Source organism: Calonectris borealis, chromosome 2 (assembly GCF_964195595.1).
Source record: "Calonectris borealis chromosome 2, bCalBor7.hap1.2, whole genome shotgun sequence".
NCBI classification, from domain to species: domain Eukaryota; kingdom Metazoa; phylum Chordata; class Aves; order Procellariiformes; family Procellariidae; genus Calonectris; species Calonectris borealis.
Window position 1 is genome coordinate 142,542,448 of NC_134313.1, and position 26,459 is coordinate 142,568,906.

Below are 26,459 nucleotides of genomic sequence, written 5' to 3' on the forward strand. Positions count from 1 at the left end.
CAGCAGTGGGCAGCTGCCTGCGGCCAACCCGACCTGTCATCTAGGGAGGTTTGCAGCTTGCTGGGGGCTTGGATCTGGACTGCCAAGGCCTCTCCAGCCCACAGACCCATCACCAAGTGACAAAGGTTTGGCAAACAAGGGGTGCAGGGTGATGTGGTCGAGACAGACCTCGGAGATAACAACATAGGCAAAGTGCTGAGACAACAGCACTGTGGGGAGCTCTCCTAGCGCTTCTGGGAGATCAGGGTGGCTCCCTGGAGGGGCTGTAAGCTAATGCCCACAGCCTGGGGAGCAAACAGGAGGAATGAGAGGCCTGCACACAGTTGCAGGGCTATGGTCTCACTGGGATCACAGAATAGCGGTGGGACAGCTTACACAATGGGAGCACTGCCATGGCTGGATAGGGGCTCTTCAGGCAGGACTGGCCAGGATGGTGAGGAGTGGTGGCTTTCTGTGGGAGAGTACTGGGAAGGCATGGATGCCTTGGGATACCTTGGGATCTGTGGTGACCCAGCTGAGAGCTCATGGGTCAGGATTAGAGGGCAGACCAACATGGGCAACATCGTAGTGAGTGTCTGCCACAGACCACCCGATCACAAGGGAGTAGATGAGGCCTTCTTCAGTCAACTGGCCTGTTGGTTCAAAGCCTGTTCCCTGGGGGCCTTGAACCACCCTGAGATCTGCTGGAGGGACAACACAGCTGGAGACAAGCAATCCAGGAGGTTTCTGCAGTACCCTGATAACTTTCCGACACAGTCGGTCAAGGAGCTGGTGAGGGGAGGTGCTCAGCTAGATCTCATACCTACAAAGAACAACTGGTCAGGAACATGAAGGCTGGGGGCAGCCTTGGCCAAAGTTACCACAAGACAGTGAAGTTCAGGACCTGGGGAGGAAGAGGGAAAAGCAAAAAGCAGGATCACAACCGTGGACTTTAGGAGAGCGGACTTTGGCCCCTTCAGGGACCTGCTTGGAAAAATCCGATGGGCTACAGCCCTGGAAAGGAGTCCAAGAGACCTGGTTGATTTTCAAGGATCATCTGCTCCAAGCTCAATCCTTCCTCTCTACTCAGCACTGTAGAAGGCTCAGGGGGAATCTTATTCTTGTGGACCAATATCTGAAAGGGGAGAAGGAAGATTGGTGTCAAAAAAGATGGAGCCAGACTTTTCTCAGTGGTGCCCAGAGGCAATGGGCACAAACTGAAATACAGGAAATCCCATGTACACGTCCCAAATTACCTTTTTTACTGTGAGTGTGGTCAAACACTGGAACAGGTTGCCCAGGGAGGTCATGGAGTCTCTGTTCCTGGAGATATGCCAAACCTGACTGGACACTGCCTGAGCAACCTGCTCCGGCTGACTTTTATGACAACTACAACATTTTTGATCAGAAGGGTTATATCCACAAATTGACTTTCCACATCCAGAATATTCTTACAACTCTATTCAACAGTCCCTAATCCTGAAGGCACGCAAATCTTTAGACATTTAGTTTCCCTCAGTGCATTTCCACAGGCACCACAGGGCACCTACGCAAGGACCAAAGACCCGAGGCTGCTGGGACGCCCCACACTGAAGTACCCACAGGATTCCCAAACAAGTTTTTTTCCCTGAGTGCCTCGTTTGTTGTCCAGTCTAGCAGGTACATTTTCTCACTTACTGGATACAAAACCAAGTCACGTTACAGTGCTACATTCAACAACCTTTCAGTTAGGATGCCACCAAAGCGACAGATTGCAATCTATCGACGGCCTGATTTGGAGAACGAATGACACTTATCCAGGCTAATGCTCCTCTGGAGTATTAAGACATCCACCCTGAACATCCTGCACATACAAATATGCACGTACAAGGTTACCCTCCAAATCAGGTACAGGTGGGGCCCAGGCTGCCTTTGCTTTCCCATGCTTAGAAAGTGAAAGACCTAATACCACCATCTTCATCTCCCCCTGGCCCCCAAGGGTTTAGTATTCCCCTCCAGAAGAGGGTCAGAACAGAAGGTCCTCCCTAGAGGGAAGCAGGTTTCTTAGGTACTGAATTCAGAAAGCGTCTAAACTGTCTCCTTGGCATTCTTCACTAGAACAGAAAACACGTCCACCATTGTACCCAACTTCATGTCATGAACAAGAGCCCCTGAATGAGGTGGCAATCCTTAAAATACACGCACATGCCCCATCCAAAATAAAACCATGCAGTGAAAGCCTGTAGTATGGTACCATCTCCGAACTGTCATAAGATGTAAGGCTACACCTGAAACTTTTTATTTTTTCCACCAAGTGACACCAAAATGCTGAACATTTTTCAGCATTCTTAGGAGGCACAATGAATTAGAATCCAAAGAAATCACAAAAGCAGTCAAGCATTTTTTTTTCCTATTTCCTAAAAACAATGTTTAGTTTCCAAAGGCAACACCCTTACTTTTTTAATTTTTCACAACAACGAGTTTTTCCTTCCCTATGTAACAAGCCCTAAGATACCGCCAATCTTATGGAAAGGGAGGCTGTTACTCCCCGAGAAACTTCTGTATCATAGAGATAGGGCAGGACTAGAAATTCATATCTGAATAGAAATCAGAAAGGAGTAATTGCATCACCCAGCCTTTTGGCACCAAACCTTAGCAGGGAGTCCAGTTTCTTTTAGCTTTCTCCTCCTTGGAGAAAGAACCCCCTTCCACAAAAATCACAAGAGCTCTTGGATCTCATCTCCTCCTGCAGTAAGCACCCAGAATTTGTTAACATTCCTGCTATGCCTAGCAGTCTGGATTTAGATAAAGCTATTTACTTACAGTTTGTTTGGAGAAGTAAAAGTAAAAACAAGGGTACAAGAAATAGATTACCATGGGTATTACTAAACATACATTGCCCTGAGCAAACCCTATTTCTCAACCAACAGCTGTACAAATCACTGAAAAGTTTAACCACACACTTCACCATGCACAATACACAACAAACAAAACCAACCACCACCAACAACAAAAAAAGTAAAAAGCCCCAGAACTTATTTTTCTGCAGGCACAGTTATTAGCCTAATTGTGCTTCGTTAACAAGCTCAGTCTCTAATTCAAGGAGGGAAAAAAAAGATTACACAACTTCCTCTTCTCCCAGGCTTCCAGCTCCTCTGCATCTGAGCTTCCAGGCTACAGCTCAAGGCAGCCAATTTAACATCTGAACTTGTTACAACCCGAGACAAAATTTCAAGTTCTTCTTAAAAAAGGGGTTCTCTCTCTAACAGCTTCATCCGATTGCTATTCTTTCTTGTTGTCAATTGAATTAGCAGTTTAACTTGCATGTTCACTCACTTCCAATGGAGTCCTTACTGAGGAAACGCTCTACCTTCTCGATCAGCGTTTTTCTATCAGCCCCACTTAAATTGACACATTATTTCTTGACCTCTTGCACTCCAAAAAGACACCACCTACTCTCCAGTTTCTTTCCATCTCTCCAAAATCACAGTGCTGTTGAGGAGGTGACAGAAATCAAAACAACTATAAAGCTAGTCAACCACTTCTGCTTTACTAGAGACTTCACTCGTGTGACACAAACCAAGTTTTCAGAAGCCAGAAGTTATCTTCAAAGAGCTATTTCAGACAGTTTAAAAAAAAGTGTTAATCCCCTAGTTAAAAATATTGCAGCATGCTACTTTTTTAGCGAGGCAAGAATGCTTAAGGTAGTTAAAAAAACCTCCCTCTTTAAAGTCAACTGAAATGTAAAAAGCCCCAAATAATCATGAATTAGTAAGGTTTATAAAAACATCTTCTTTGAGCACATCCTTTGTAAAATCATCTCATTTCAAACATATCAGTACTTGAAAAAAATCCACCGTTGCAAGTTGGCCCCGTATCTAATTACTCTTAGTGCTAAAATAAATCCACATTTCTAGCGTGAATTCATCTAGCTTCATTTTCTTACTGCTCGAGTTTAGTATTCTGTGTCTGTTAAACTGAAGTAGCTCGTTACTAAGTATTTCCTATGTAGGTATTTACTAACTGGAATTAAGTCACTCCTGAACTGTTAAGATAAACATGTTGAGCTCCTACAAAACCTTGCTGTGTGTTTTTTCCAGTACCTCACTTATTCCTATAGCTCTTCCCTGAGCCTTCTCCAGCCTTTCACAGTTTCTCCCGCACTAGACAGTTTTCCAGGACCGGTTACACTAATGCAAACAGAGACAAGATATACATATTTTAAGCGCATGACAATCTTTGATCAAACAACTTCCTTTAGCCAAGCACCAACTAGGAATGGCTGTACGTGTACGTGCCAGTAATGGATGTACTTTCCCACCCTTCACTCACATTTTCCTTGCATTTAGGTTCTGGAAACACATTGCAGGAACTACGGTTATTTCCTCTCAATTGTTGTAGCTTCACATTTGTGTTTGCATGGCTGTATTTTGCAAAGCAAGCCAGGCTGTTTACAACAGTAATTGATTTATACTTCTACTAGTTATCTGTCATCTTCAAGCTGCTTGGATTTTACCTCAAGTAACAGATGAAGGTATCAATCCACTACCACTACCTAAGGCCAGGAGCTAGTTTGCTAAGCCTCAGTGGTCTTCGTTTGCAACTGCGATGTCCGCCAACATCTCCAATCCATTCAATTTCTTGTGTTTGTTTTGTATTACTCCAGGCTTATGTTTAAATACTGTGAAGATACCAAGGGCTCTACCCTCGGGCCAATATCTGGCCCTTCCCAAGAGCTGGTTTTTCAGGAAGCCATAAATCATTTCCCTGACAGCTTCCTAAAACAAGCAGGTCACTATCTGTTGCCCCGTACCCCCAGCGTATGCAGCCAAGGGCTCCCCTTACACAGTCCTCCAGGCTCTGAAGAGTCCATTTCTGGAGCCATGAATTGCTAGAAAATGTAACATTCAAGTTGAGGAAGATCTTTTAGTCACAAACAGGGACACAAGGCAAAATTATTTCATTAGCTCTCTACTCTCAGCACTTTTCGGACTGCTTGTCTTGACTTTGAATAGGCAGCGAATTACACAAAGTGCCCAACTTGGAAGCGTGGCTTACATGGAAGCGGCACGTTACCACAAGCGTGACGAACCAGGCGAGGCGTAGGTTCACAGGGGTGGTGAAACAGTTACCCGTGGTACAAGTTGCATCACATCTTTTCAGGGCGAGCTACACGCTTTTGTCAAAGTAACTCTTGAGAAGAGAATGCCCTCCCACACAAGGACAGCCCGAACTGCTGAGGACAAGGCAGTCACGAAGCTTTTCCTAGCAAGCCCTACAAGCTGATGACGAAATGGCTGAAACCAAGCCGTTTCTGGCTGAAGGACATCAAGCATTTTCATAGCGGGGTGGGATACTACATCCTTTGAGGGTCCAGATTTTCAGCACTTTCAGTTAACTTTCAGTTAATGTTTTTAACATAGTCACATCGAAACCTTGTAATCTTTAGGATGCTGAAAACTTAAATTTCCACTTACTGATAATAAGCATTACACCATTCTTGCTGGTTATTGCCATAGTGCTCTTTGGTAAACACTGACTTTGGAGGATTTACATGTATTTAAATATTCTTCGTTCTTCCTCCCTCCCCCTCACCCCCCCATCTGGAAAGAATTATTCTGCAAGTCAAATGACAATCATTTGACTCATACAAAACAACATGAAACCAAGATTGTCAGTAGATTTATGCCACATCCTTTAGGGGTTTAGTTTAGTTTCACGTAGTGAAACGTCTAATGGCTTTCATAATTTTCAACAGATAACTTGAAATGAGCCATACCGCAAACACAGCAGCGGATACACAGTTTCCAATAACGCTTAACTGATTTTTTTTTCTATGCTCCGAAGAGAGAAAAACCTCATCATATGCAGAAATAAAATACGCTATTTTTAAAGCATATTTAAGCATTCGGCTATTTTTAGATTTTTTTCCTCCCTAGAAGTGTGTTATGCAAAAATCAGTAGATAAGAGATTATCTTATTCTTGAAGACATAGCACACTAGTCATAAAGATACATGGTTGCATTATTCTAGATGTAAACTTGGAACAATATTAAATTTTAATCTCATTCTATGGTATTTCATACACAGTTTCCAAAACAGATAAATGAACCACTGCTTTTGCGTGTCCCCCCCACCACTTTTTTTTTTTTTTAAACTATAATTTTTATTTAAATAAGACACAGGAACTTCTATACCAAAAAAATACAAAACAAAAGCCACACATTTCCTTGTGTAAAGCAATATTATGTGATAACTTGAATACTGTTCAGCACAGTGGCTAGAAATAACAGTACAACTATGTACAAAACTTTAAACAATATTTGACAAATTTCTACAGCTGGATGTAGAGTACAATTGAGATAAACAACTGCTGGGAAATTTACATGGCAAAGCATTAGCTTTAACACATTTGGTTCAAAACCTTCAAATCTGCTAAGAACAAATGTGCAATTCAATTAATATTTAGTTTCTCATGGAAAAAATAAAAAGACGACGTAATGGCATTGCAAATATTGTACAGAGTTCATCACTGATCTAAAAACCACTCATCATATCCCCTGGTAACCTAACACCAATAACTGAGACTACGATTTCTTATCTGGACATAACCAGAGCATAAAAAGGTCATCATACTGCAATGTTAACCTAGAAAGAAAAATATTAAAAGGAATCGATACTTACACCACGAGTATTTTCTCCCCTTTATCTTCAGTCTATAAAATATATAGTGTTTTCACCTAGGCCTGAGATTAGTAGGGTTAAAGATGGCTGTTGTGTTTCAAGAAGGTTTTTCACATGAAAATGGTTAGAGACAGACCTCTCTCTCCTTCTGTATTTTCTGCAAGGGGAGCCAAAAAACAGTGACTGTTTTATAGGCTGCAAATTCCACCTTGTAACATAGTATTACCAAAACCTCAGTAATAAAAAGGAAATGATGCTTTATCTCCAAAGCAAGCACATATTTAGTGAGTAGTTATTGGTGGCTCACTCTCACCCCCCTCCAATCTCATCTTCAAAAGAGGAAAAAACCATAATGGAGTGAGTTTAAATGCTCAGTAGCTGCAGGCTACTAATCTCTTCAATTCCTGGAAAAGGTGAACCTTATTCTCTTAGGAGCAGACAGCATAAATGTAGTTCCACTGAGCTGAAAGCAACGGAGCAGGAACATCAAGTTTATTTTGCCTTTGGGGTCCTCTTTGTATCACAGGAAATTATCTCTGAAAGAAATGCTCCTCTTGTTCCAGTACAACAGAAGAGCACCACTAACCCGTTCTTGCCGTGTACTATTTTGAGAAAGTGTCCAGCCTGCAAAACCAGGATTATTTTACAAGGATTTTTTTTTTTATTCACACTTAAGGAGGGGGGAAAACACACTTTTACACACACACAACTTAAGTAAGTGAAAGTTATGGGAGAAGCTTTGAATAAGTAACATGAACTTAAAACTATTGTTTTCCCCACCCCTCTTAGAACACCCACTTGCTACTTTTGGACTTCAATCCAAACACAATTACTCACTACATAAATAAAATGCTGCTCATCTAACACTGCTTGACAAAATCTGAAAACCTATTTCCAACCAGCAAATGAATGAACATTTCCAAAAGAGAAACTAAACATTAATTTGACTTTTAGACGGTAACAGTAGCATTTCACATCCTTAACTGCCAACAAAAACATGAGAGGAAATCCCCATCACCCCCTGTGAAACCTGAAAGAATTTCTGTCCTTGAACAAAAACATTCTTGTCTTTCAAAATCCTCTCACACACAACATGGAATGTTTCTCATGTACAGCCTAGTACTGAACACTTTATTTGCAACAGTTTAACAGTCATTAACTGAGCAACACCTGAAACCTCTAAATGCCACATCTTTACATATATTGAAATGACAGTAAATGCAACAGTTGTTTTGCTTGTAAGCACATGACAAAGTGATATACATCACAGATTTGCTGGTTCTCCTCATGTTCACCCATGTCCAGGGTCATCGTTCACCTGGATCTGAATGCACTTATTCCAAGAAAGTGGAATGTAATGAGGAAATATTAATGCATAAAATAAGGAAAGGCAAAAGAGTGATGTTCCCTCTTTAGCTTTGTAGCTGTAAAATATTTTATATCCCAATATGATATACATTCCAAGTTACCTGAGTTTACACTTCGAGAGAAGTACCTGAAGCTAGGCCATAGGGTGGGCACTGTGCAACTGTTGTGGCCGTTTTTTTTTTGTTTGTGTTTTTTTTTTTTTTTTTGCATTGTGTGTATTACAGAAGTTAGAAACATAAACACCTGGATCAATTGTAAACATAATCCTGAAGTACAGTATTTTCCATAGGACACAACACAGCAAGACATTTTCTATTCAGACAGGCAACTTTTTTTTTATATATATATATAGAGCTTATTTATACTGTAGAATTTGAAACAGAACACAGGACACAGTACTAATCTGGTCAAACATACTATGAAATGCATAGTCTCCACTTAAAACGCTTAATGATATATGGATTCTGCAGGCATTACTGCTTTCTCACAAAAAATGCTGAATATTAATTCTGTCCCTGCCAAGAACAGCGTTGAGATATTTTTTCGAATGTTGCTAAGTATTCCGTGTTGTTCTGAAAGGTTGCCACCTCATGCAGATGTATCTGAACTATTATCTCCTCAAACCTTGTTTCAGGGCAGAGGCCTGCTCCACCTTGGTCTAGATTAACACATAGCTCTGAGGAGAGGAGTGGTCTTCAGTCTGAATTTCTTGCAAAAGCGGCTGCTGCTGTTGGGACGGTTGCTGTACCAGGACCTCTGTGGAGTCCATCGTGCTGGTGTCATCTGATAGAGATGAGAAAGAGACCCGAGACGAAAGCTGCTCAACAGTCAGGGTGCTCAAAGCTGTGCTTTGACCAGAGTTTGGAGAGTTCTTCAGCGTCAGGTCTGAAGCGGGAAGGAGGGGACCCAGAAGTTTTACAGGACAGAAAGCTGATCCGGTTGGGATGAAATTAACCTTGTTTTTGTCAGGACATGAAAAGAGAGGGGCTGAGACAGGCTGACGAGACCTACAACAAGAAAAAAGATTATATACCTGGCCAACCAAGATGTTTTATACGTCATGAACTTTGTGGTTCTACACATTGCTAAAATGTGAATGACAAGGAATGGGATTAATTGGACAGAGGGGCAAACATCTTCCATATTGGTAGTCAGCTAACTGATCCACAGCATTAGAAATAGTACCGTCACAAAAATGACTTGATAATTACTGGATAAACATGCAACTTCCAGCAAGAAAAATCTGCAGTATGTATGCACATGAAAAAATGCTATGGTAATTTAGAATGGCACAAATTCTTCTTTAATAAAAACAATGCAGCAACAACACATATTAGTCATATTAAATTCCTTTGAGAACCTCCATGAAATAGACCTCTCCTTTCCCATACTCTGGGAATTTGTCTGGAGGCTTCTTCCACAACCCAACATTGCTCCTTCACCATGCAGCAGGCAATGAATGCTGTTAGAGCAAGAAACGTCCCCTCCTTAATTCTTTCATCCACAGGAGCTAAGCATGCAACCTCGACAGCATGTGCTCAAATACTGCTGGGTCTAGGGGAAAAAGACATGATGTCCAAGAGTTTAACTTCCAATTTCTTGCTCGGCAAAAATATTGAGCAAAGTCTATGCCATAAGCATACTACTGTCTACAAACACTTTACATAGGTTTCATTCCATTTTATATGTTTTATACGTATCAAAACATAACCTATGCTTGAAACTGATGAAGAATTATGACGAGGAGAATTTTTGTTTTAAGCCACAAACATTTTAAAAGTTAATAAAAAATATATGGAAAGAGGTTTATAAACGCTTAGGAAATTAAATGTACCTTATCTTTTCTGCTTGGATTTTTGTTGCCTTTTATAAATGCACAAAAAGAGTTCAAGCATAAAAGACTCCATTTGCTCTTCAAATCAACATGAACACTTCAACTTCTCTTCTGTACAAACTCTAAGAATAGTTTGCTCCTGAAAAACTCATCAGCTGGAATAGTTTATTCATCTGCAGTTGAATAGGCTCAGTAAACAGGTTTACTGCTTTGCAGATACCAGCTGATATAAAAGGCATTACTTACGACATTTCCTCAAAGACCTTCACTCGCTCACATCCCTCTGGGGGCTCTCGTTTGAACATGTAGCTGTTGTTTGGTTTGGGAGATGAGGCATACTTGGGCAACGGTGAGCTACTCCCACTGTCTGAAAATTTAAAGCAGTTATATTACTAGAGATTGAGAGTGCTTTTTAATTAAATTCGATTTCCAAACAAGATGCCTTTTTTCACAATTTAGCCACTATGCCGGTTTGCTTCTACCACAATGCTTCCTTTATTGCAGGCTATTTCTAACACCCTTGTATAGCACATTTCTTCTGAATAAAAGCTTCAGTGCAGCAGTAATCTATCATATAACAACACATAACAGGAGGATATTTTTATCCAGAACACTGCAATCGGAACAAAGCAGAGCTGTGATCCTGGAAACAAACATGTTCTTTATTATGTATTTCAAAAAACAGAAATGAACAAGGTAATATGCATAATACATGCAGAAGAATTATGAGTGGTAATGATAATACACCTTCTCGCTGTATAAACACAGTTATTGAAAATGTGTGTATACAGCATGTATCTTATTTTAAAAGATAATTCTTCCCTGGAATATCGACCTCATTAGTCTCATGAATAGTTCAGAAGTTGCAAAGAAACAAAGCATGTTTGTAACACAGGCACTGATACCTCATCATTACAATGTCCTACCTTACTTGCTTCACAATTGTGAAGTTGTTTTAGTATCCAACATAAAACTTCCACAATTCAATTCTCTCATCACTACTAACTATATGATATAGGTATGCTTCGTAACTCTAGCTGTCTGTGTATATTTTGCTTGACACACTTAGAACTAAAGGTGTGAAGATCTAGGACACAAGGCAATAGGCAGATTTCTTTGTACTTCTCGGAAAATTTCAGAGAGAAGGCTCAACTCTGGTAATGACAGAAGCACAAAAGTTTGAAAAATTAAGAGTATGAAAGGGTTCACTTTAAACATTCATCTTGACAAAACGATATTCAATGCATTAAGGAAATAAAGTAGGTACAGAAATAATTACAGAAAATTAGCTTTCTGCAGTAGCTTCTATCTTTTCAAAGAGCAACATCTATCTCGGGCTAGTATTAGTGGTTCCCTATTCTCTGCTTGGGCTTACAATTAAAAAAATGAAATGAAATGGCAAGGTTAAAGAGGATCCCTCAACTTAAAAACACACCTTATTTGGAGAGAAATAACTGCTCTTGCTTTAGCTCCGTTTGAGTCTTTCCACCGATGTGGGGTACCTTACCACAGATACCTTTGTTTATTCTGCTGTTGTTCATGTGTTCCTTTTCAGCAACAGTGCAAAACCAACCAAAGCTTCAAGCACTATGATCTAGATTCACTGAAGCACACCAGGTTGTCTTTAACAGCTTGCAAACAGTAACTACATAAACTTTTGTATAACCATGGCTCAAATACAAAGGCTAATCATTAGGGGGTTTGAAACATCTCTGCTTCCTCTTACAAGACGACACCAATCAACTCAAATGTCACACTTCCCTTTGGAGATTTACTATGAAAGATATGAGAAAAAAAAACAGTTGAAGTGAACCTCAGTAGTGTATTGATTATTCAGCTCTTTCGTGCTGTAGAGTGAACACAGAACTTCTGTTCACAGAATTTTAGGTGTTAACTGTACGAAGGCAGAAAAAGCTTAGAGACAATACAGATATTTGCCAAGCTGGGAGCATGATGGTCCTGTTGGCATCTTTCCACTGTTGGCCCACACAGCTCATTCCAAACACAGAAATCATTAACAGAACCCAGACAGTTTGTTTCCTCCTTCTAATATTTAAAATTGAAGATCCAAGTTTCTATTTAAAAAATCTGTGACATAAAATGTGCTACTGTTCATTACACCAAATTGTGGAAAACTGTGGAAGTACATCCAAGGAAAGAATCAAACTGAATTCAAATTTAAGTCAGTTCTTGGAAGATTTAAAGTCTTGTCCAGCCAGTTCAGTTTTTAATCAAGTTTTTGGTTTATTTAGCCCTGTCTGGCTGAAACTTTCTATATAAGACAGCTGTTAAACAAGTAAAAAAAAATTATTGTATAATTTAACCATTCTGTTTCTCTCTTTACCCTCCCTGCTTTTAAGGCTTACTAAGTTGTTAGCTTTTCATTTTGACCAAACACACACCACACTACTATTTGAAAAACACGTGTGGTTATTAGGAGGCTCACAGGTACAAGCTCGGTGTTGGTTCTACACGTACAGCAGCGGTGCGATAACGGAAGGGTACTGGGAAAATAGGCCACGAGTTAAAGTGGTAAGAGGTGGAATTTACAGCTTAAGCCAGTCTCCACTTGTGTATCCTGTAAGCTCTTAAGTGCTACACTGATACATTATTAATCCTTAACGACACTGCAAATGTGTATTCTCAAACTGTGCTATTTACACACTTTTTTTACTGTCTCAGAGGCTGCAGTGCATGAACCTTCATGTCAGAGGACACGCCTGCATCTTCCACGCTTCCACCAGTAGGGTGTGCTCTGCTGGCGTATTTCAGCCAACTAATCAAATTTCGTGAAGATGACAATGATTGAAGATTATCAGACGTAACCTTTAAAGTGAGTTTTGTTACCATAACCACATAGCAGACAATATGGAGCCTTATTACACAGAATTTCTAAACATAAATATTCAAAATGGATACATTCTGTTACCTAGAAAATGTTTAAGATTGTAATTAAACACTAAAAATACTATTTTAACCAGAAGACTTAATACCACAAATTTTAGCTTGCATATATTAGAGCAACAAAGGAGGCAAACTAAAAAGAATCTGTAGAACAATTTTTTGAGTGACATAACTTAAAGGAAACAAGAAACTTTGCCAGTGAGCCTTGGGATTTGTTTTGATAGGTTCAAAAATACCTTTGTTTCTTAAGAATACCCAAAGACTTCACATAAAATTTTCATTTTAAAAACTATGGATCAGATGCCCAGAAGTTGAAAAGTATCTTCAGTTCATCTCCATGAACATGTTGCTTGTAATAGTCTGCTAGCAACAGTGGGAATACACAACACTACACAAAAGCACCTAAATCAAAATCCCTGAAAAACAGGTTATACTATCTATTTTTGCACAAAAAAACCCAAATTTCATCTGCTTATACCTTAGGATGCCTTTGAACTTTACCTCTATCACAGCTGCTAAGTATGCTATGTAGCACTCTGAATTATAGTCTCACGGACCAGAGTATCATAAAACAGATCCAATGAAACCGGTAGCTTTAATGCAGCAAGGCAGTCACTTACCTTGCGATAGGCCGATACTTGAAAACAAAATCATAAAGCCAGGTGCCATTAAAATACCTTGTCTCCCACCCTTCCCTCTCTGCTCCAATCAATACCACTTAGTATCACTGCTCCATTCGGAGCAGTATTGGGGGCCTTTTCTGAAATTTAGCTTTCACTTGCTTTTGAAAAATTCAATAGATTTAGCAGCTTCTTGCAGAAATGTAAACCAAACAGCTGATAACGTCCAAAGAGCAGCTGTGAGGGCCTCAGGCCAAAGCACAGCTTTGCACAAGAAATAAAAGATGCTTTAGAAATGTAAAGCAGTGCTGTGTCTGTACAGAGTGCTGGCTCCTCTCACTGCTCATGTCTCTCACTCAACTACTAAACTTCCCTTCCGATTCAGCAACACACTCAGGAGCATACATAAAGCTATAATTATATTTTTTACTGGTAAAACCAAGTTACTCCCATAGAGAGGATAATAAAACCTCAACTTGAGAAAAGTAACAGAAAAATATCTTGGGTTTAAAATGTCTACATTTGGTTATACAATGCATTTTTTAAAACTTAACAGGCCTCACAGCAAACTCTCAGCAGTTTTATTCTAGCATCACAAAAACCTTTAAAACGAAGGTGCAAAAAACTTTGAGTTTTGTTTCATAAAGCAATTAACATCCACAGCAGATGTTAATAAACTGTCTCTCAAAACTTGCTATTCCCTTATAATTTCTACCTATATCCCTCATTTATTTCCAATTTAACTATTTTGAAGATAACATTCTTATTCAGAACAACTGGCCTGTGAGTAAAAGACGCCTTTCTGACTATACTTTTACAACCTCTGAACAAATTACTTTCTCTTGGAAGACCGCTATGCATTTTTCCAGTTTCTATCTTGCCCTGAAAGAATGAAGTTGTGATGAGCAGTTCAAGCTTTTATCTTTCATAAGCATGGTATTAAGTACCTTACTTAAACTAAATTAAAAATGCAATTATATTAACCTTGCAAAGCTGGCTGTTTATGACCGTCACCTATATGCTACTACTAAAGCAGACTTTTGATACAAACCTAGCATTAAAGTCACTGTTAAAACCAAAATCCACAAATAAGGAGTTACTCATTGTGAAGTTCAGCAATAAGTTTTACTCCAATTAGCTGTTTAAAAAAAATCCAAGACAGGAGATAAAAACCCTTGAAAAGCATTAAGAAGGTTAGATGCACTATTTCAAGCTGTCTTCACTCGCTACTGCCAGTAAAGTACAACTGAAAATTCCAATTGCTGTGATAACTGAGTACTAACTGCAAAAGGAATTATTCTTTTCATTTCCTCGCTTTTTAACTTATAATTGTTATCAGGACATATATGAACAACCTTACCTGTCAAGACGTTTCCCTACGTGCTAATACTTTAGTGGATGTCTCTATAGTGATTCAGTCTTGACAACACATTGTAATTCACCTGCATACTGTAAGAAAGAAGTAGGGGGGGGCGCTAACATGTCTGTTATTTTTGGAGCACGGCCAACTGTGGTGTTGAACTAAGACTTTTACTTTGATGTGGTTAATTTACACACGTGCACACACACACCCCCAATTCAGGATTTCGGCAGGTGGATTTGTTTTCCACTACTTCTTTTTAAATTCAAGATGGGAAAGCAATACTTCTCAGAAACCAAGAAAAGTCAGTATTTCTCCCGCTGCCTTCCCCAATCTTATTCCCAAATTACGTTAAGAATTATTAAACAGACAATATTTACAGAAAAAGCTTAACCTTACTTATAACCTCAAAATACTGCTGTCTTTAGCTCATTAGTAAATCTATGCTAAAAGTTTTCATTTCCTCTGTGAAACTTACTACTCTTAGCTTGCATGTTTTACCCAAACCCTGCATCCCTCCAAACTAAAGTCCATATTTCCAGCTAGCTGACCAGAATAATTTCATTAGTAAACAGTTGTCCAAAAAATCAGTCTTTTTACACTGGTGCCTGTATTTTCACACTACATGTTCTGTCAGTAACTCTTAATTACTGAAACTCCAGTTTACTCCCTCTACAAAACAAAATGACATTTTACAGACTTGGAAAAAAATGCAGGATATTGACATATAAACACATAAATTATTCAGAAATTTTGGGTTGTTATGCAAGATACACACACAAGTAATTGCTTTCCATCAGACTGTTCAAACTCATATCTGAGCTCCTCACCAAATAGCTTCAAGTGGAATGTAAGAGTTCAGAAGCAGAGTACTTTTAAAAGCAGTTCAAAACTTCATCATCACCATTTTGATCAGCAAATAACTCACCCATGATGAATATACAGTCTACCACAAACCTTCTTGAAACCTTTTTTAAACATAAACATGTTACAGTCTGAATTCTTCACATTAGAATCTTCCTAAATAGTTAAGACTGTTTGCTGTGCTCCTCTGACGTATTTATGGAAGATGTTTGTGAAGTTTCACAAACAAGAGGGAAAAAGATATGTAAACAAACAAAAGCCAATTTTAAGATAAATCCTCAATCCCTCCACAACCATCAAACAAAAACAAAAACTGATGTAATGAGTAAAATGAAGGTAGTTGTAAAAGCAGGACATCACATGCCTCCCATAGGCAAAGGCGGGCCATTCTACTCTCACCTTTATCACGGTCATAGAGTAAATCTTCTGTTGAGCAAGGACTCCCATCCTGAGATTCAGGAGGGCAAAAGGGAGAGACACATGGTGAATGACTGCTGCAGCTGCTGCTGCGCTCCTGGACAGACGGAGTCTGAGTGTCAATGCTTCGTGTACTACTACTCCGATAGTGAGCAGGCAATGGGGCCCTTCGACCATCAGGGATATCCAAAGGCTGCAAGAGAAACAAGCATTCAGGTTACAGAGAAAAGATCAAACTCTGAAGCAACGACAGCCTGTAGCACTCATAACTGAAGTAACGAGGCAAGGCCTTAAGAACAGCAAACAAGCCATTTTTGAAAGAACAACTTTTACACAAGAAAATAACGCAATGTACAATGGACACAACGTACATTAATTACACAATGCTGGGACAATGTGCAGATGTTCTAAGCCAACTATATCCTCTTAATGCAAAGTTAACACCAGAACGCACTTCAACACATGCTAATGTTATGTTTTTATAGTTTTTATAATAGTTTAAAAAAGCAAACCTCCCCAACAAATAGATCTCTAATTATACTTAGCATCACAATTTTCAATAAAGGTCACTGTTATTATGAAAGAAAAACAAGTACTCTGACAGAGATCACATTTGGATAAAAGGGAAAGTAGAAAATGTCAAATACAATGGCATACTATTGCTGTAACAACCAACTGAATTACAATTATAAATGAAACCGTCCAAGTTTTGCCAGTAAGTCGTAATTCTCTAGCACACCTCTACATTCCACCCTTCACTCCTGTAGGTGACCTCTGAAAAAATGGCAACTACGTAGATGATGCACAGGCTTATACAAGGTTCACAAGCTTTGTCTTGAACCAAAGCTGGTAAGCACTGCCTGCTCGTATCAGCCTAGTTGGCACTGGCCAGAGTGACCTTGCATCCCATTCTGCAATACACTGCGTAGACATGTTCACAGTAGTAGATTGGCACGCTCTACTTACTTGTCCTTTCCGGTGGAAAATTAGTTTTATCATAAAGACAGTGCTGCTTTAAATGTAAGAAATCAAACGAGAATTACAGTTTTGCTTAAAAGTGAAGGGGAAAAAGTGCCTGCAAGATTTAAGTATCATTTTTATCCTCACTTCAGTGAGGATTGTATTCAAGCCATAGAAAATAGCTTAAATGTTCTAGCTACAAGAAATTAATGTCTTTTTCCTTCTCACTTCAAGTGAACATTTTTATTTTATTGCTTTCCTCTTCCCCATATCTTCCAAAACTCTAACAGCTTGTTCCAGAGCCTAAAATTCAACCCAACACTTTTGCTAGCAATGAGGACATGAAACCTATTGGCCGAGTATTGCATTCTTCCCTTTTCAGCAATAGCCTATCCAGAAAACCACCGCATATTATACAAACAGGCAGACATAGCAGAGCTGGAAGATCCTTTTCTTCTTATGAGCCTTCCAGTTAATACCATTTCACATTTCAATTAAGAGCAAAGAAACACACTACAAAGAGAACATTACAGTTGCTACATCAAATGCTGAAAAGTTTGGACACGGTTGTGTGGTCTGTTCCAACAGCTCAGTTCACATTGCATATGCGTTACAACATGACTACATGTTGCTATTCCCATCACCCGAACAGGCCATGACTCATGCAATGCACAAGATAGACCTGAAGCATTATATCATTTGTTACACAGACGGAAAAGAGGTAGAAAACAAGACTGAAGCTGTAGAAAGAAAACAGTCTCATAATTAACATAACCAAAAAAATAACCATGCAAAACAGCATTTTTATTTCCGTCTCTGCCACAAAAATTCTTCGAGATGCCAGGAAGCCATCTGAACCAACCTTTCTCTTTTATGTGATCTTTTCTTGATGCCCAGTCTAGATAGGACTGATTTGCAAAAGTCTTCAACATTCATAGATGCAGAAGGAGACTATGGGAGTTACCCTTTAAATTCTTAAAACGGCATGCAGTATCCTGAGTTACCTGAAGAATCACATTATAGAAGCCTGATGGATTTGTTTCTCCATCCATAAAGTGCAGATAATACCATCTTTCTTCTCACACAGGTGTGATAAAAAGAGAAAAAAATTTCAGACACTCTGCTATTATATAGAAGCAAAAACCCAGGAAGACATTCAGATTTCTGACTTCAAAGCAAGGTTTAATAGTGAGTATTAGGACACATATCTAATGAGGAGAAAACAAAAACACCGAACAGCTGCTCATTAAGTACATACACTATGCTCCACGTAACAGGTAAAGCAAGGATTCCAGGAAGGGGAAAAAAACAGTAAGTGATCACATAATTAAAGACTTCAGGATAACACAGATGTTCTTCCACACCTGGAGGAACAACATAGTCTTATGTAGTCAGGAAGTATATCCCAAATCACATATTTCAACCTCCACTGAATTAAAATTTGAAGTACAAAAAGTTATCTCTATTTTTAGACATGCCTCTAAATATACACACAAGTAGAAAAAGCTAAATATTTATCACTATTTCCAAGTAAAATAACTTCTAAGGCATAGAAAATGCCAGCAAATATTTCAGATTACTGTGCTTCTGTATTTATTTTTCCCTTAGTATTGAATCCAAGTTTTGACAACTGCAAAAAACTTCATGAAAATATCAACTAAAAGTATTCCACTTTTTAAAAACTTTATGTATTAAACCTGATCAACATAAAAAAATACTTTAGAAGTTGCTTTCCATGAGTCATGCCTAAACTATTCTAAAAACTGAAGTCCTCACAACCTTCGAACATAAGAAATAGGGTAACTAATTTGGTAGAGCTGCTATTAGTTTTCGTAACACTCAATGCATGGGGAATGACTAGAAATTACTGTATTCTACATACTGATGTGCTGTGTTTGGTTTTTTTTTTTGCAAGAGTGTCCAATCATGTACTAACCTTATGCCAAATGCATTCTGACAGGACACCTTTCAACCCCTATGGGACAGTGTGGTCTTGGACATAGTTACATACTATCCTCATCTCCCTGCAAAGGTATGGAAATGCTCAATTTGACAACAAACAGCATGCATTTCTCAATACACTGTCAAAATTCACCACATTGTTTTCAGTATCGATCTTTTCACTGGAAAAAAACCAAGAACATCCTATTTAAGAGCATCAGGAATGCTACTATAATATAATACACCAATGGGAGCCTTAAAAATAATACGTTCTTCACAAGCCTTACATCTATTTGGAAGGCAACTTCTTGAGAGCAAAGCATTCAATGCTTTTGATTTAAAAACTGTTCTCTAGACTGGAACACAAAGGCAGACATAGGAAAGTGCTTTTTCCTTCTAGCATCAATGAAGTCATCAATGCATTAGATAAGGTGCAAGTGCAAAAAACCATAATGTATCCTGGGAAGGAGCACTTGGAAAAAGACAGACTTTTCAGGTATGAAAGATATGAAGATTTAAGTAAGGATCCTCTGCATCTATGCAAATTAGAAAAAGTCCTTTTATTACACGATCAAGTTTTCTGATAGGTACATAAAACCATCTTGCTATCTATTTCCAGAAGCATTAGAAATCAAACAAGAAACACATTAATCATTTTACTTATATTGTGTGATAGTCCGTCAAAATTGCTTCATTTCTAATTACTTCTGTACACTTGAAAGATAGTTCTGGTAATTTTTTTTCCTAATATGAGACCTATGAACGTGTCCGTGTCCTGCTACCAGGCGCTTTTCATTATTTTCGCAATGTATTCCCACTCCCTACAATAAGTCCATCATCTTATTGTACCAAAGTCCCCAACGTTTGTGTCATGGAGTCACAATGGGACAAAGAACAAAAGCCTGTCACAACCTCACAAAAAGCTGATTCCCTCTTACAAGTTATGGTGGGAACAGAGACACACCATCACAATTTCCTGGAAAGCTAGTCAACAAGTTATAAAACAGGAAGGAAAATATATCCAGGATCTTTGAACAAATGCATTAGAAAGTGAATTGAAGTTTATTAATAAATCTGAGGAGAAAGAGGTGATTAAGAGGTGACTCAAAAAAGCCAACTTTAACTGAGTTCTATGAAAGAAAAAAAGAGAACACCTTCAGCTAACTAAGGAAGACAAATGATCTGAAAAAATATACACATACATGGCTAAACTGAAAAGAATGAAATATTTGGAATGTTTTGACCACTTACAATGAATCCCTCTAAACTTTATGGTCAATTAGATTACTAAAAGGTAATGGCATAATGACATTACTGTATCATCAACTATCTTTGTGAAACACAAAAATAACAAGACTAATGTTTACAATAATTAAACTTTTATAAGTACAATTTCTATTATCATTAAAATATTATTAAAAAAAGCAAAGAAGAGCGTTTCAAAGAACTAACAGAACTAAGTCAGCACGAGAGAAGACAGAAGACACGTTCCAAATCAATTTATACATTTTTTAAGAAGTAGGATTACAAAAACTCAAGTCAGCAAAAGGGAAAACAGAAAAGTATGTAACATCATACCCTACAAAACCAAAAAACAAGACTAAAAAATAAATTAAACTGATTTGTGTATCTGAAGACTAAGCAAGGAAGTATGAAACTGAGAGGAAAGTTTCACTGGTTACCCATTTAAAAAGTAATTTAAGTAATATCCATAAAACTATCCATAAAATTGCTTTAACCTTAAGCTTATTTTTGTCCTATATATCACCTAGTCTGATTTCAACATATGAACCAAGAAACAGTTTGTTTAAAAAAAAAAAATCACAAGTTTTTACTGAAGAGATGAGAGACTAATAGAAAAAAATTCAAGAACACTGGACTAAAATTTTAAAAGTTAACAGAACTAAAATGCATTTTATTTTACTTGGGACAGCCCAAACATGGTTATCGAAATGAAACAGGAGAGATCAGAAAGCTACTAATGTAGTACCTAAATTTGAAAAAAAAGAATTTTTTAAAAATTAGGTAGTGAGCTGCACCTAAAATAAAGGTAATATTCCTTCTCAGTGTTTTTAGCAGGTTGTATGTTATTTCCCAAATCCTTCTGGGCAAATGAATACAGATTCACAATAGGGCAAAGTGTTTTATGCAGCTGGATAGATCGATGCATATGAAAATTAAGGTTTGAACATGCACTGTTAAACTGTGAAGTAAACGTGGAAACAGGTTAAAAGAAACCAGCTGAAAACCTAGATGCACACCAATCTTACAAGCGAGTCTATAGAATAATTTAACCTTCACACATCACCCAAAGCAACCAACTACCTCTGATTGCTATTTTAAAATACTTTCTAAAAATACAGAATGTTACAGCAAGAAAGAATGGCAGAAAATTGAAAGAAAAACAAATTGTTTCACTAGCAGTGAAACTAATGAAGTTTGGTTTCCTATGGTTTATCTTTTGTTCTGTAATTCCTAACCTTTAACCTAGCTGCCCCAGCTCTCCTCAGGCTAAAAAGAAGCTGAATTGTTGTATTAGGAGAAAGTTCACCAGCAGTAAGATTGAGTAAATTACTCTTGTTATGATCTTCCATAAGTAAGCTGTAAGATCTAGTAAGCTCAAAGAAGTGCTAGGAGTCCCACTTTAGGTCCCACTAGACCAGACTTCACAGAAATTAGCAGTTACATAGCAGGAAACAACCCTCTGCCCACAAAGATGGACTTGACCTCAAGGGCAATGTCTAATTTATTACTTTCTTTTGTGTCTGAAGACTCTCCCCAGCTAGATGTTTGGAGGAAGGCTTCACTATTGCCTTGGTTGCGTAAACTGCTGAGCACCTCTGGCTCCAATCCAACAATGCACTTAAGTATGTGCTTAACTGTTTTGCTGGATCAGAGCCAGTACATTCAGGAACTTAGGAGACTGAGTTCTGCATCCCAAGCAATAAGCTGTTAAAGCCTAAGGACAACATTTATGAAGATGATTTGTCTGATAAATAAATGAAATGTCCTCTAACCATAGGAGATTACAACCCTAGCTATAGCAACATCAATGGTGGCACTGTAATACCTACCTTTTTATACTCTTTCTGGAGATGGTGCAACAAGGTTTATTGATTTGGGCTTTCTGTTTCGGTTTGTGTGTTTGGTTTTTTCCTTATTCCCCTGTTACAACACACATCCCTTCTAAAGGGGTGAGACAGCCTTAGGAAAGCAAACTTAACATAAAACTTCTACTACTACAGTATTTCATTCTTAAGACTGCTTTGCCCGCACAACTAAGTCTCTGGAGAAGCCAAGACTATTCCAAAACTTTTTAAGTTTACTGCCGAAATGAAGAACTACAAATATCAGGTTTTGGAATCTTAAACCTCTGATTAAAGTTTTATAGCTTGTCTTGTACATTAAATTGCTATTACATAACCATTCACAAGGAAAGAACCTACATCTTAGAGAAGATTAGAAAAAACTAGAGTAGTTTATTCCACAGCAGAAAATTTTCATTGGCTATTTAGGAAACAGTGGCTGTAAACCAAGTATTTCACATTTTAAGTATCATCTAAGCACTCCAGTGCTCCTCAATGACAATTCCAATGCTCCAGTTCTCCCACATAAGCAAAGCTGCCACGTTTGTCAGCATTTCCCATACGGAGATCTCCCATGACAGATCACAGTGGTTTCATGGACGTAAAATGGTCCACATTCAGTTTATGGAAGAAAAGTGTTAAAACCAAAAAGCAGAGCATAGCACAGGAAACTTAAATCTTGCCTAAGAAAAAGAATGCAAAACGAAGCAAATAAATTAATCTCCTGGTCTCTAATTACTTACTAGTATAGCCTGAGGTATCTAAATTTTCAAGCACTTGCATTTCACTGAAAAACTTTCAAGTTCTCTACAGAAAGGGCATTCTAAGCAAAGTATGTTTGGCCAGAAGCCCTTTCAAAAAAAAAAAAAAAAACAAACCACACAACACAAAACACCCAACCAAACAAAAAAAACCAACAAACACCACCCTAAAACACCCAAACAAAATTTTCAAACAAACAGTTCTTTGAAGAAAATTATTTGTAATTTCAGCCACGAGGAAGGTTTCTCACGAGGAAGGTTTCCCATGTGTTTATAGATTACAAAGAAAAAACAACCATAACCATGTTAATATAAGCTTACCTTGGATACTTCTTCTTTTCCACTGTTTTCCTTAATGAATACTTTTTCCAGTTCGGGGCTTATTCCTTCTACATTACACGGCACACGTGAAACAGTTGATTTTGGCACTGAAATGTTTGACAGTGGCATAGGGACTGATCTGGAAATAGAAGCCTAGAAGGTAGAGCGCAATATGATTTGAAGTTGGAAAATGGAAAAAAGACCGAAAAAGTAAGAAGCTGTGTATTAATTTTGCCACCTAGAAGACCACCTTTACTTGGCAAATTTAAATAAAAAGAAACACTTGTATAAGTCAAAAGCCACTAAAATCACCTCTACTTAACTCAAAGAAATATTCTATAATAAAAGCATTCTACTACTTCTTATCAGTAAGTAGGCAGGTATATGTACTTTCCAGATATACAGACTACAGAGTACACAGTAGGGGGATGGGGAGCACACAGGGTGCTGATGCTGATGGTTTAACCGGGATCCAAAAGGCATTTCGTAACATTCCTAAAGCTTAACCACTCAACTGAAATATTCACTTAATGCACTTTTATTCTTTTTTGGTTGGTTTTAGTGAATGAAAAACAAAGCATTCATTCTGAACCTTTAATTTCATTAGCTTATAGCTTTTCAGAACTTTATGTCAAAGATCTTAAAAGAAATAATTTCCAGTTTAAGAATCGAGCATGTAAACAAATACAAGTATGGTTTTCAGAAAAACCTGTTGGAGAGGAGCTCTGTTACCAACAGGAGCCATTCACAAGAGCGCACATGCATCTTGCGCAGTCAACCTCAAAAGCTTTACCTTGGCAGCAGCTACATAGCATAGATGCACCTATGCTGACAGCCATGAACAGTGTTCACTTCTCAATATATGTTCTCCTCTTGTTCACAGAATCACAGGATGCTTAAGACAAAATGTAAAAATTGTTTTTGAGTTCTTGCCAAATGAACTTTGCACAATGTGCAGCTCCAAAGGTGCATGTCACTTGTGTAGAGGCATTCTCTGACTCTGACAAAACACACTGCCTGCAGGACGGCTTCCCACAATGGTGCCAGAACTGAAAACTTCACCAGCCTCATCAGAGAACACCTCCTTGAGAAATCAAAATGTTGCACCAGCCATGACAAAGTGAGCTCCAAGTACTAAAGAATGTTCCTTCAAAGCATATGTTCTAGGCGGATTTCAGTCTGTGTCAAAGACTTTTTACTGTGACTGTAAATAGTGGCACAGGTACCTGCAATAGCTTACTTTGAGATGGAAAGCAAAACCCTTTTCTATGCAAAAGGTAGTGGGATCCTTTGTTATAGAAACATAAAAGTTTCAGGAAGAATATCAATTTCCTACATGTCTTCATCACAAGATTAGGTTTTAACCACCAAACAGAAAAAGGATCAGCCACCACAGCTCAACCTCTTCTTTCTAAAACTCTAGCTATTTAAAAGGGCACTCAGGAAATACAATGACAGAACTAACATTTCAAGAGTTCAAATAGTGGCCTGTTAGTAACATGGGGTCCAAGTTAAGGATCCACTGTAGGTGAAATTTAATCAGGACTCCTATGTCTGCACTGCCAAATGAGACATGATTAACTGCTTTCTACAAGTGGCTTAAGGTTCACAAAGTCATTGACTGAACCTTGCCTGAGCTTTAGAACTCGTAATTGGGTTTCAGTTTCACTGGCAGTTTATAATGGCTAGAGCAGACACTGCATGAGGTATCCTCCATTGCACCCTGCTGAGAATCTGGTTCATGGTCAGGTAATTTGGCCATGTGATTTGTCCAAAGCTCTTTTTCATATGTGTCAGCATCTTTATAATAGGAGAAATACAGATATACTCAGACCACAGGCAAATTTTTATAACTTTGTGAAACATGGAAATGATCTGAAAACAAAAATTGTCTTAGCTAGGCTAGTGTTAAAATGATCAGCTATATTAAAATTTGCCTAAACTCGCACATCACTTTGAAAAATAGGTAAGTAAATAAGACAACAGAAAACAGAAGCTGTCAGACCAGGAGCCTCAGCTTAACCTCTCAGAGAGGAGGATATCAAATCCATAGACTGATGGCTGGAGAGAAGTCCTGTCATCACAATGCCCATTGGTATAGAACATGAGAATAGTCATCAACATAATGTGAACATAGTATTTTGCATCCTAAAGATTATGTCTGATTGAGGTTTTACAGTAAGTCACAGTGTCTGGAACAAGAACAGGCTGGTGATTATAGGAATTTTTCCATTTAATGTGATGGAAACTCTCAAAATATACTGTAACAACTGTACTGTAACATAGTGAGTGCAACTACAAACTCTCATGCTAGAAGACAGGATCCTGTATTGACAATGATTCTGGACTACCGTAACATCCAAGAGGTATGCCCTAGACAAAACCATGAAGGAAAAGACTTTTATCCTGTAGTGTGACAAATCTTCTAGTCACCAGGGACGGGGTACTGTAGCGAGCATCATCTTGATTTCAGTTGAGTTTAAATTCAAGGTGAATTATCACTTTCTTTTTAGAAAGTAAACACCACAATATTGTCTTCCTTGATGTCACGTGGAAATTGCCTCTCTGGCCAGGAATTGAGCAATAAGCGAAGCATCAGAAAGATTCTTAAAATGGGACAAGGAAACGAGATTTTCCCTCAAATCTCTGGTGATAGAGCGTTGCTGTCTTTTACTGATGAATACATGGTAAGGTGAATTACAACTCTGTTTGTAACAAGCCAGTTAGTGTTCTGCTTGCCGATCAATTGTTGGGGTGCCAATCCAGACTGCTTACCCTTGGTACTTTCTTTTTCTTTGTTTTCTATTTGTTTTTTTTAACCAGCTCAGATGAAATTGGGTTGCGAAACTGATAAGCAAATACCTTCCAGAAGAGCAGAGACTTTTGAAAGTGTACCACAAAAATTAGTCTTGGAAGCAAGTAGGTACTCCTGGAAACAGAGTCTTATCTGGCCATGTTGAGAATTTTTACAGCATCTTAATATATTTTAGTTGCTATCCTGTTGCAACCCTTCTTTCTTTTATTATATGATGACTATCAGATAAGTTTCAGTGAAGATGCAATGGTATCAGGTTGTTAAGCATTCTAGTGCACCACATAAGAAAACAAACAGAAGAAAGATGGGAAGAAACAGCAGGCTATTCACCCAACCCTGATAAGGTAGGAGGCTGTTAATATAAGCAACTGTCTACTTACCTGAGTCTGACTGATTGCTATATGGTTGCCATGGAGAGGTGACTGACGTTCTTTCTCTTTACTGTGACGACTACTCTGCTTACTGCGCTGCAGCTGCTGCCTCAGTTTGGCAATCTGCTGGAAAGAAGTTCAGGTGAAGTGATAATGAATTATCGAATGGATAACTGCTCAAATCTTCACGTATAA

At 38.4% G+C, this 26,459-nt stretch overlaps 1 protein-coding gene across 5 annotated transcripts in view; it reads right to left on the reverse strand.

The window, feature by feature from the left end:
- Positions 1-5,878: 5,878 nt before the first annotated feature.
- Positions 5,879-26,459, reverse strand: part of GLCCI1 (glucocorticoid induced 1) — a 58,447-nt gene continuing 37,866 nt past the window's right edge. Inside the window, exons 4-8 of one of the 5 annotated variants that reach the window (XR_012672676.1) lie at positions 26,274-26,390; positions 23,079-23,231; positions 15,992-16,202; positions 9,845-10,211; positions 5,879-9,564 (exon numbers count right to left, since the gene is read on the reverse strand). Coding sequence is in view for 4 of the 5 variants with exons in the window: in XM_075143681.1 (XP_074999782.1) it covers positions 8,669-9,017; positions 10,091-10,211; positions 15,992-16,202; positions 23,079-23,231; positions 26,274-26,390 (951 nt within the window). In the remaining variant the exon portion in view is untranslated. The remainder of the gene's footprint in view (positions 9,565-9,844; positions 10,212-15,991; positions 16,203-23,078; positions 23,232-26,273; positions 26,391-26,459) is intronic. The other 4 variants (XM_075143682.1, XM_075143681.1, XM_075143684.1 and 1 more) reach the window with 4 other exon arrangements.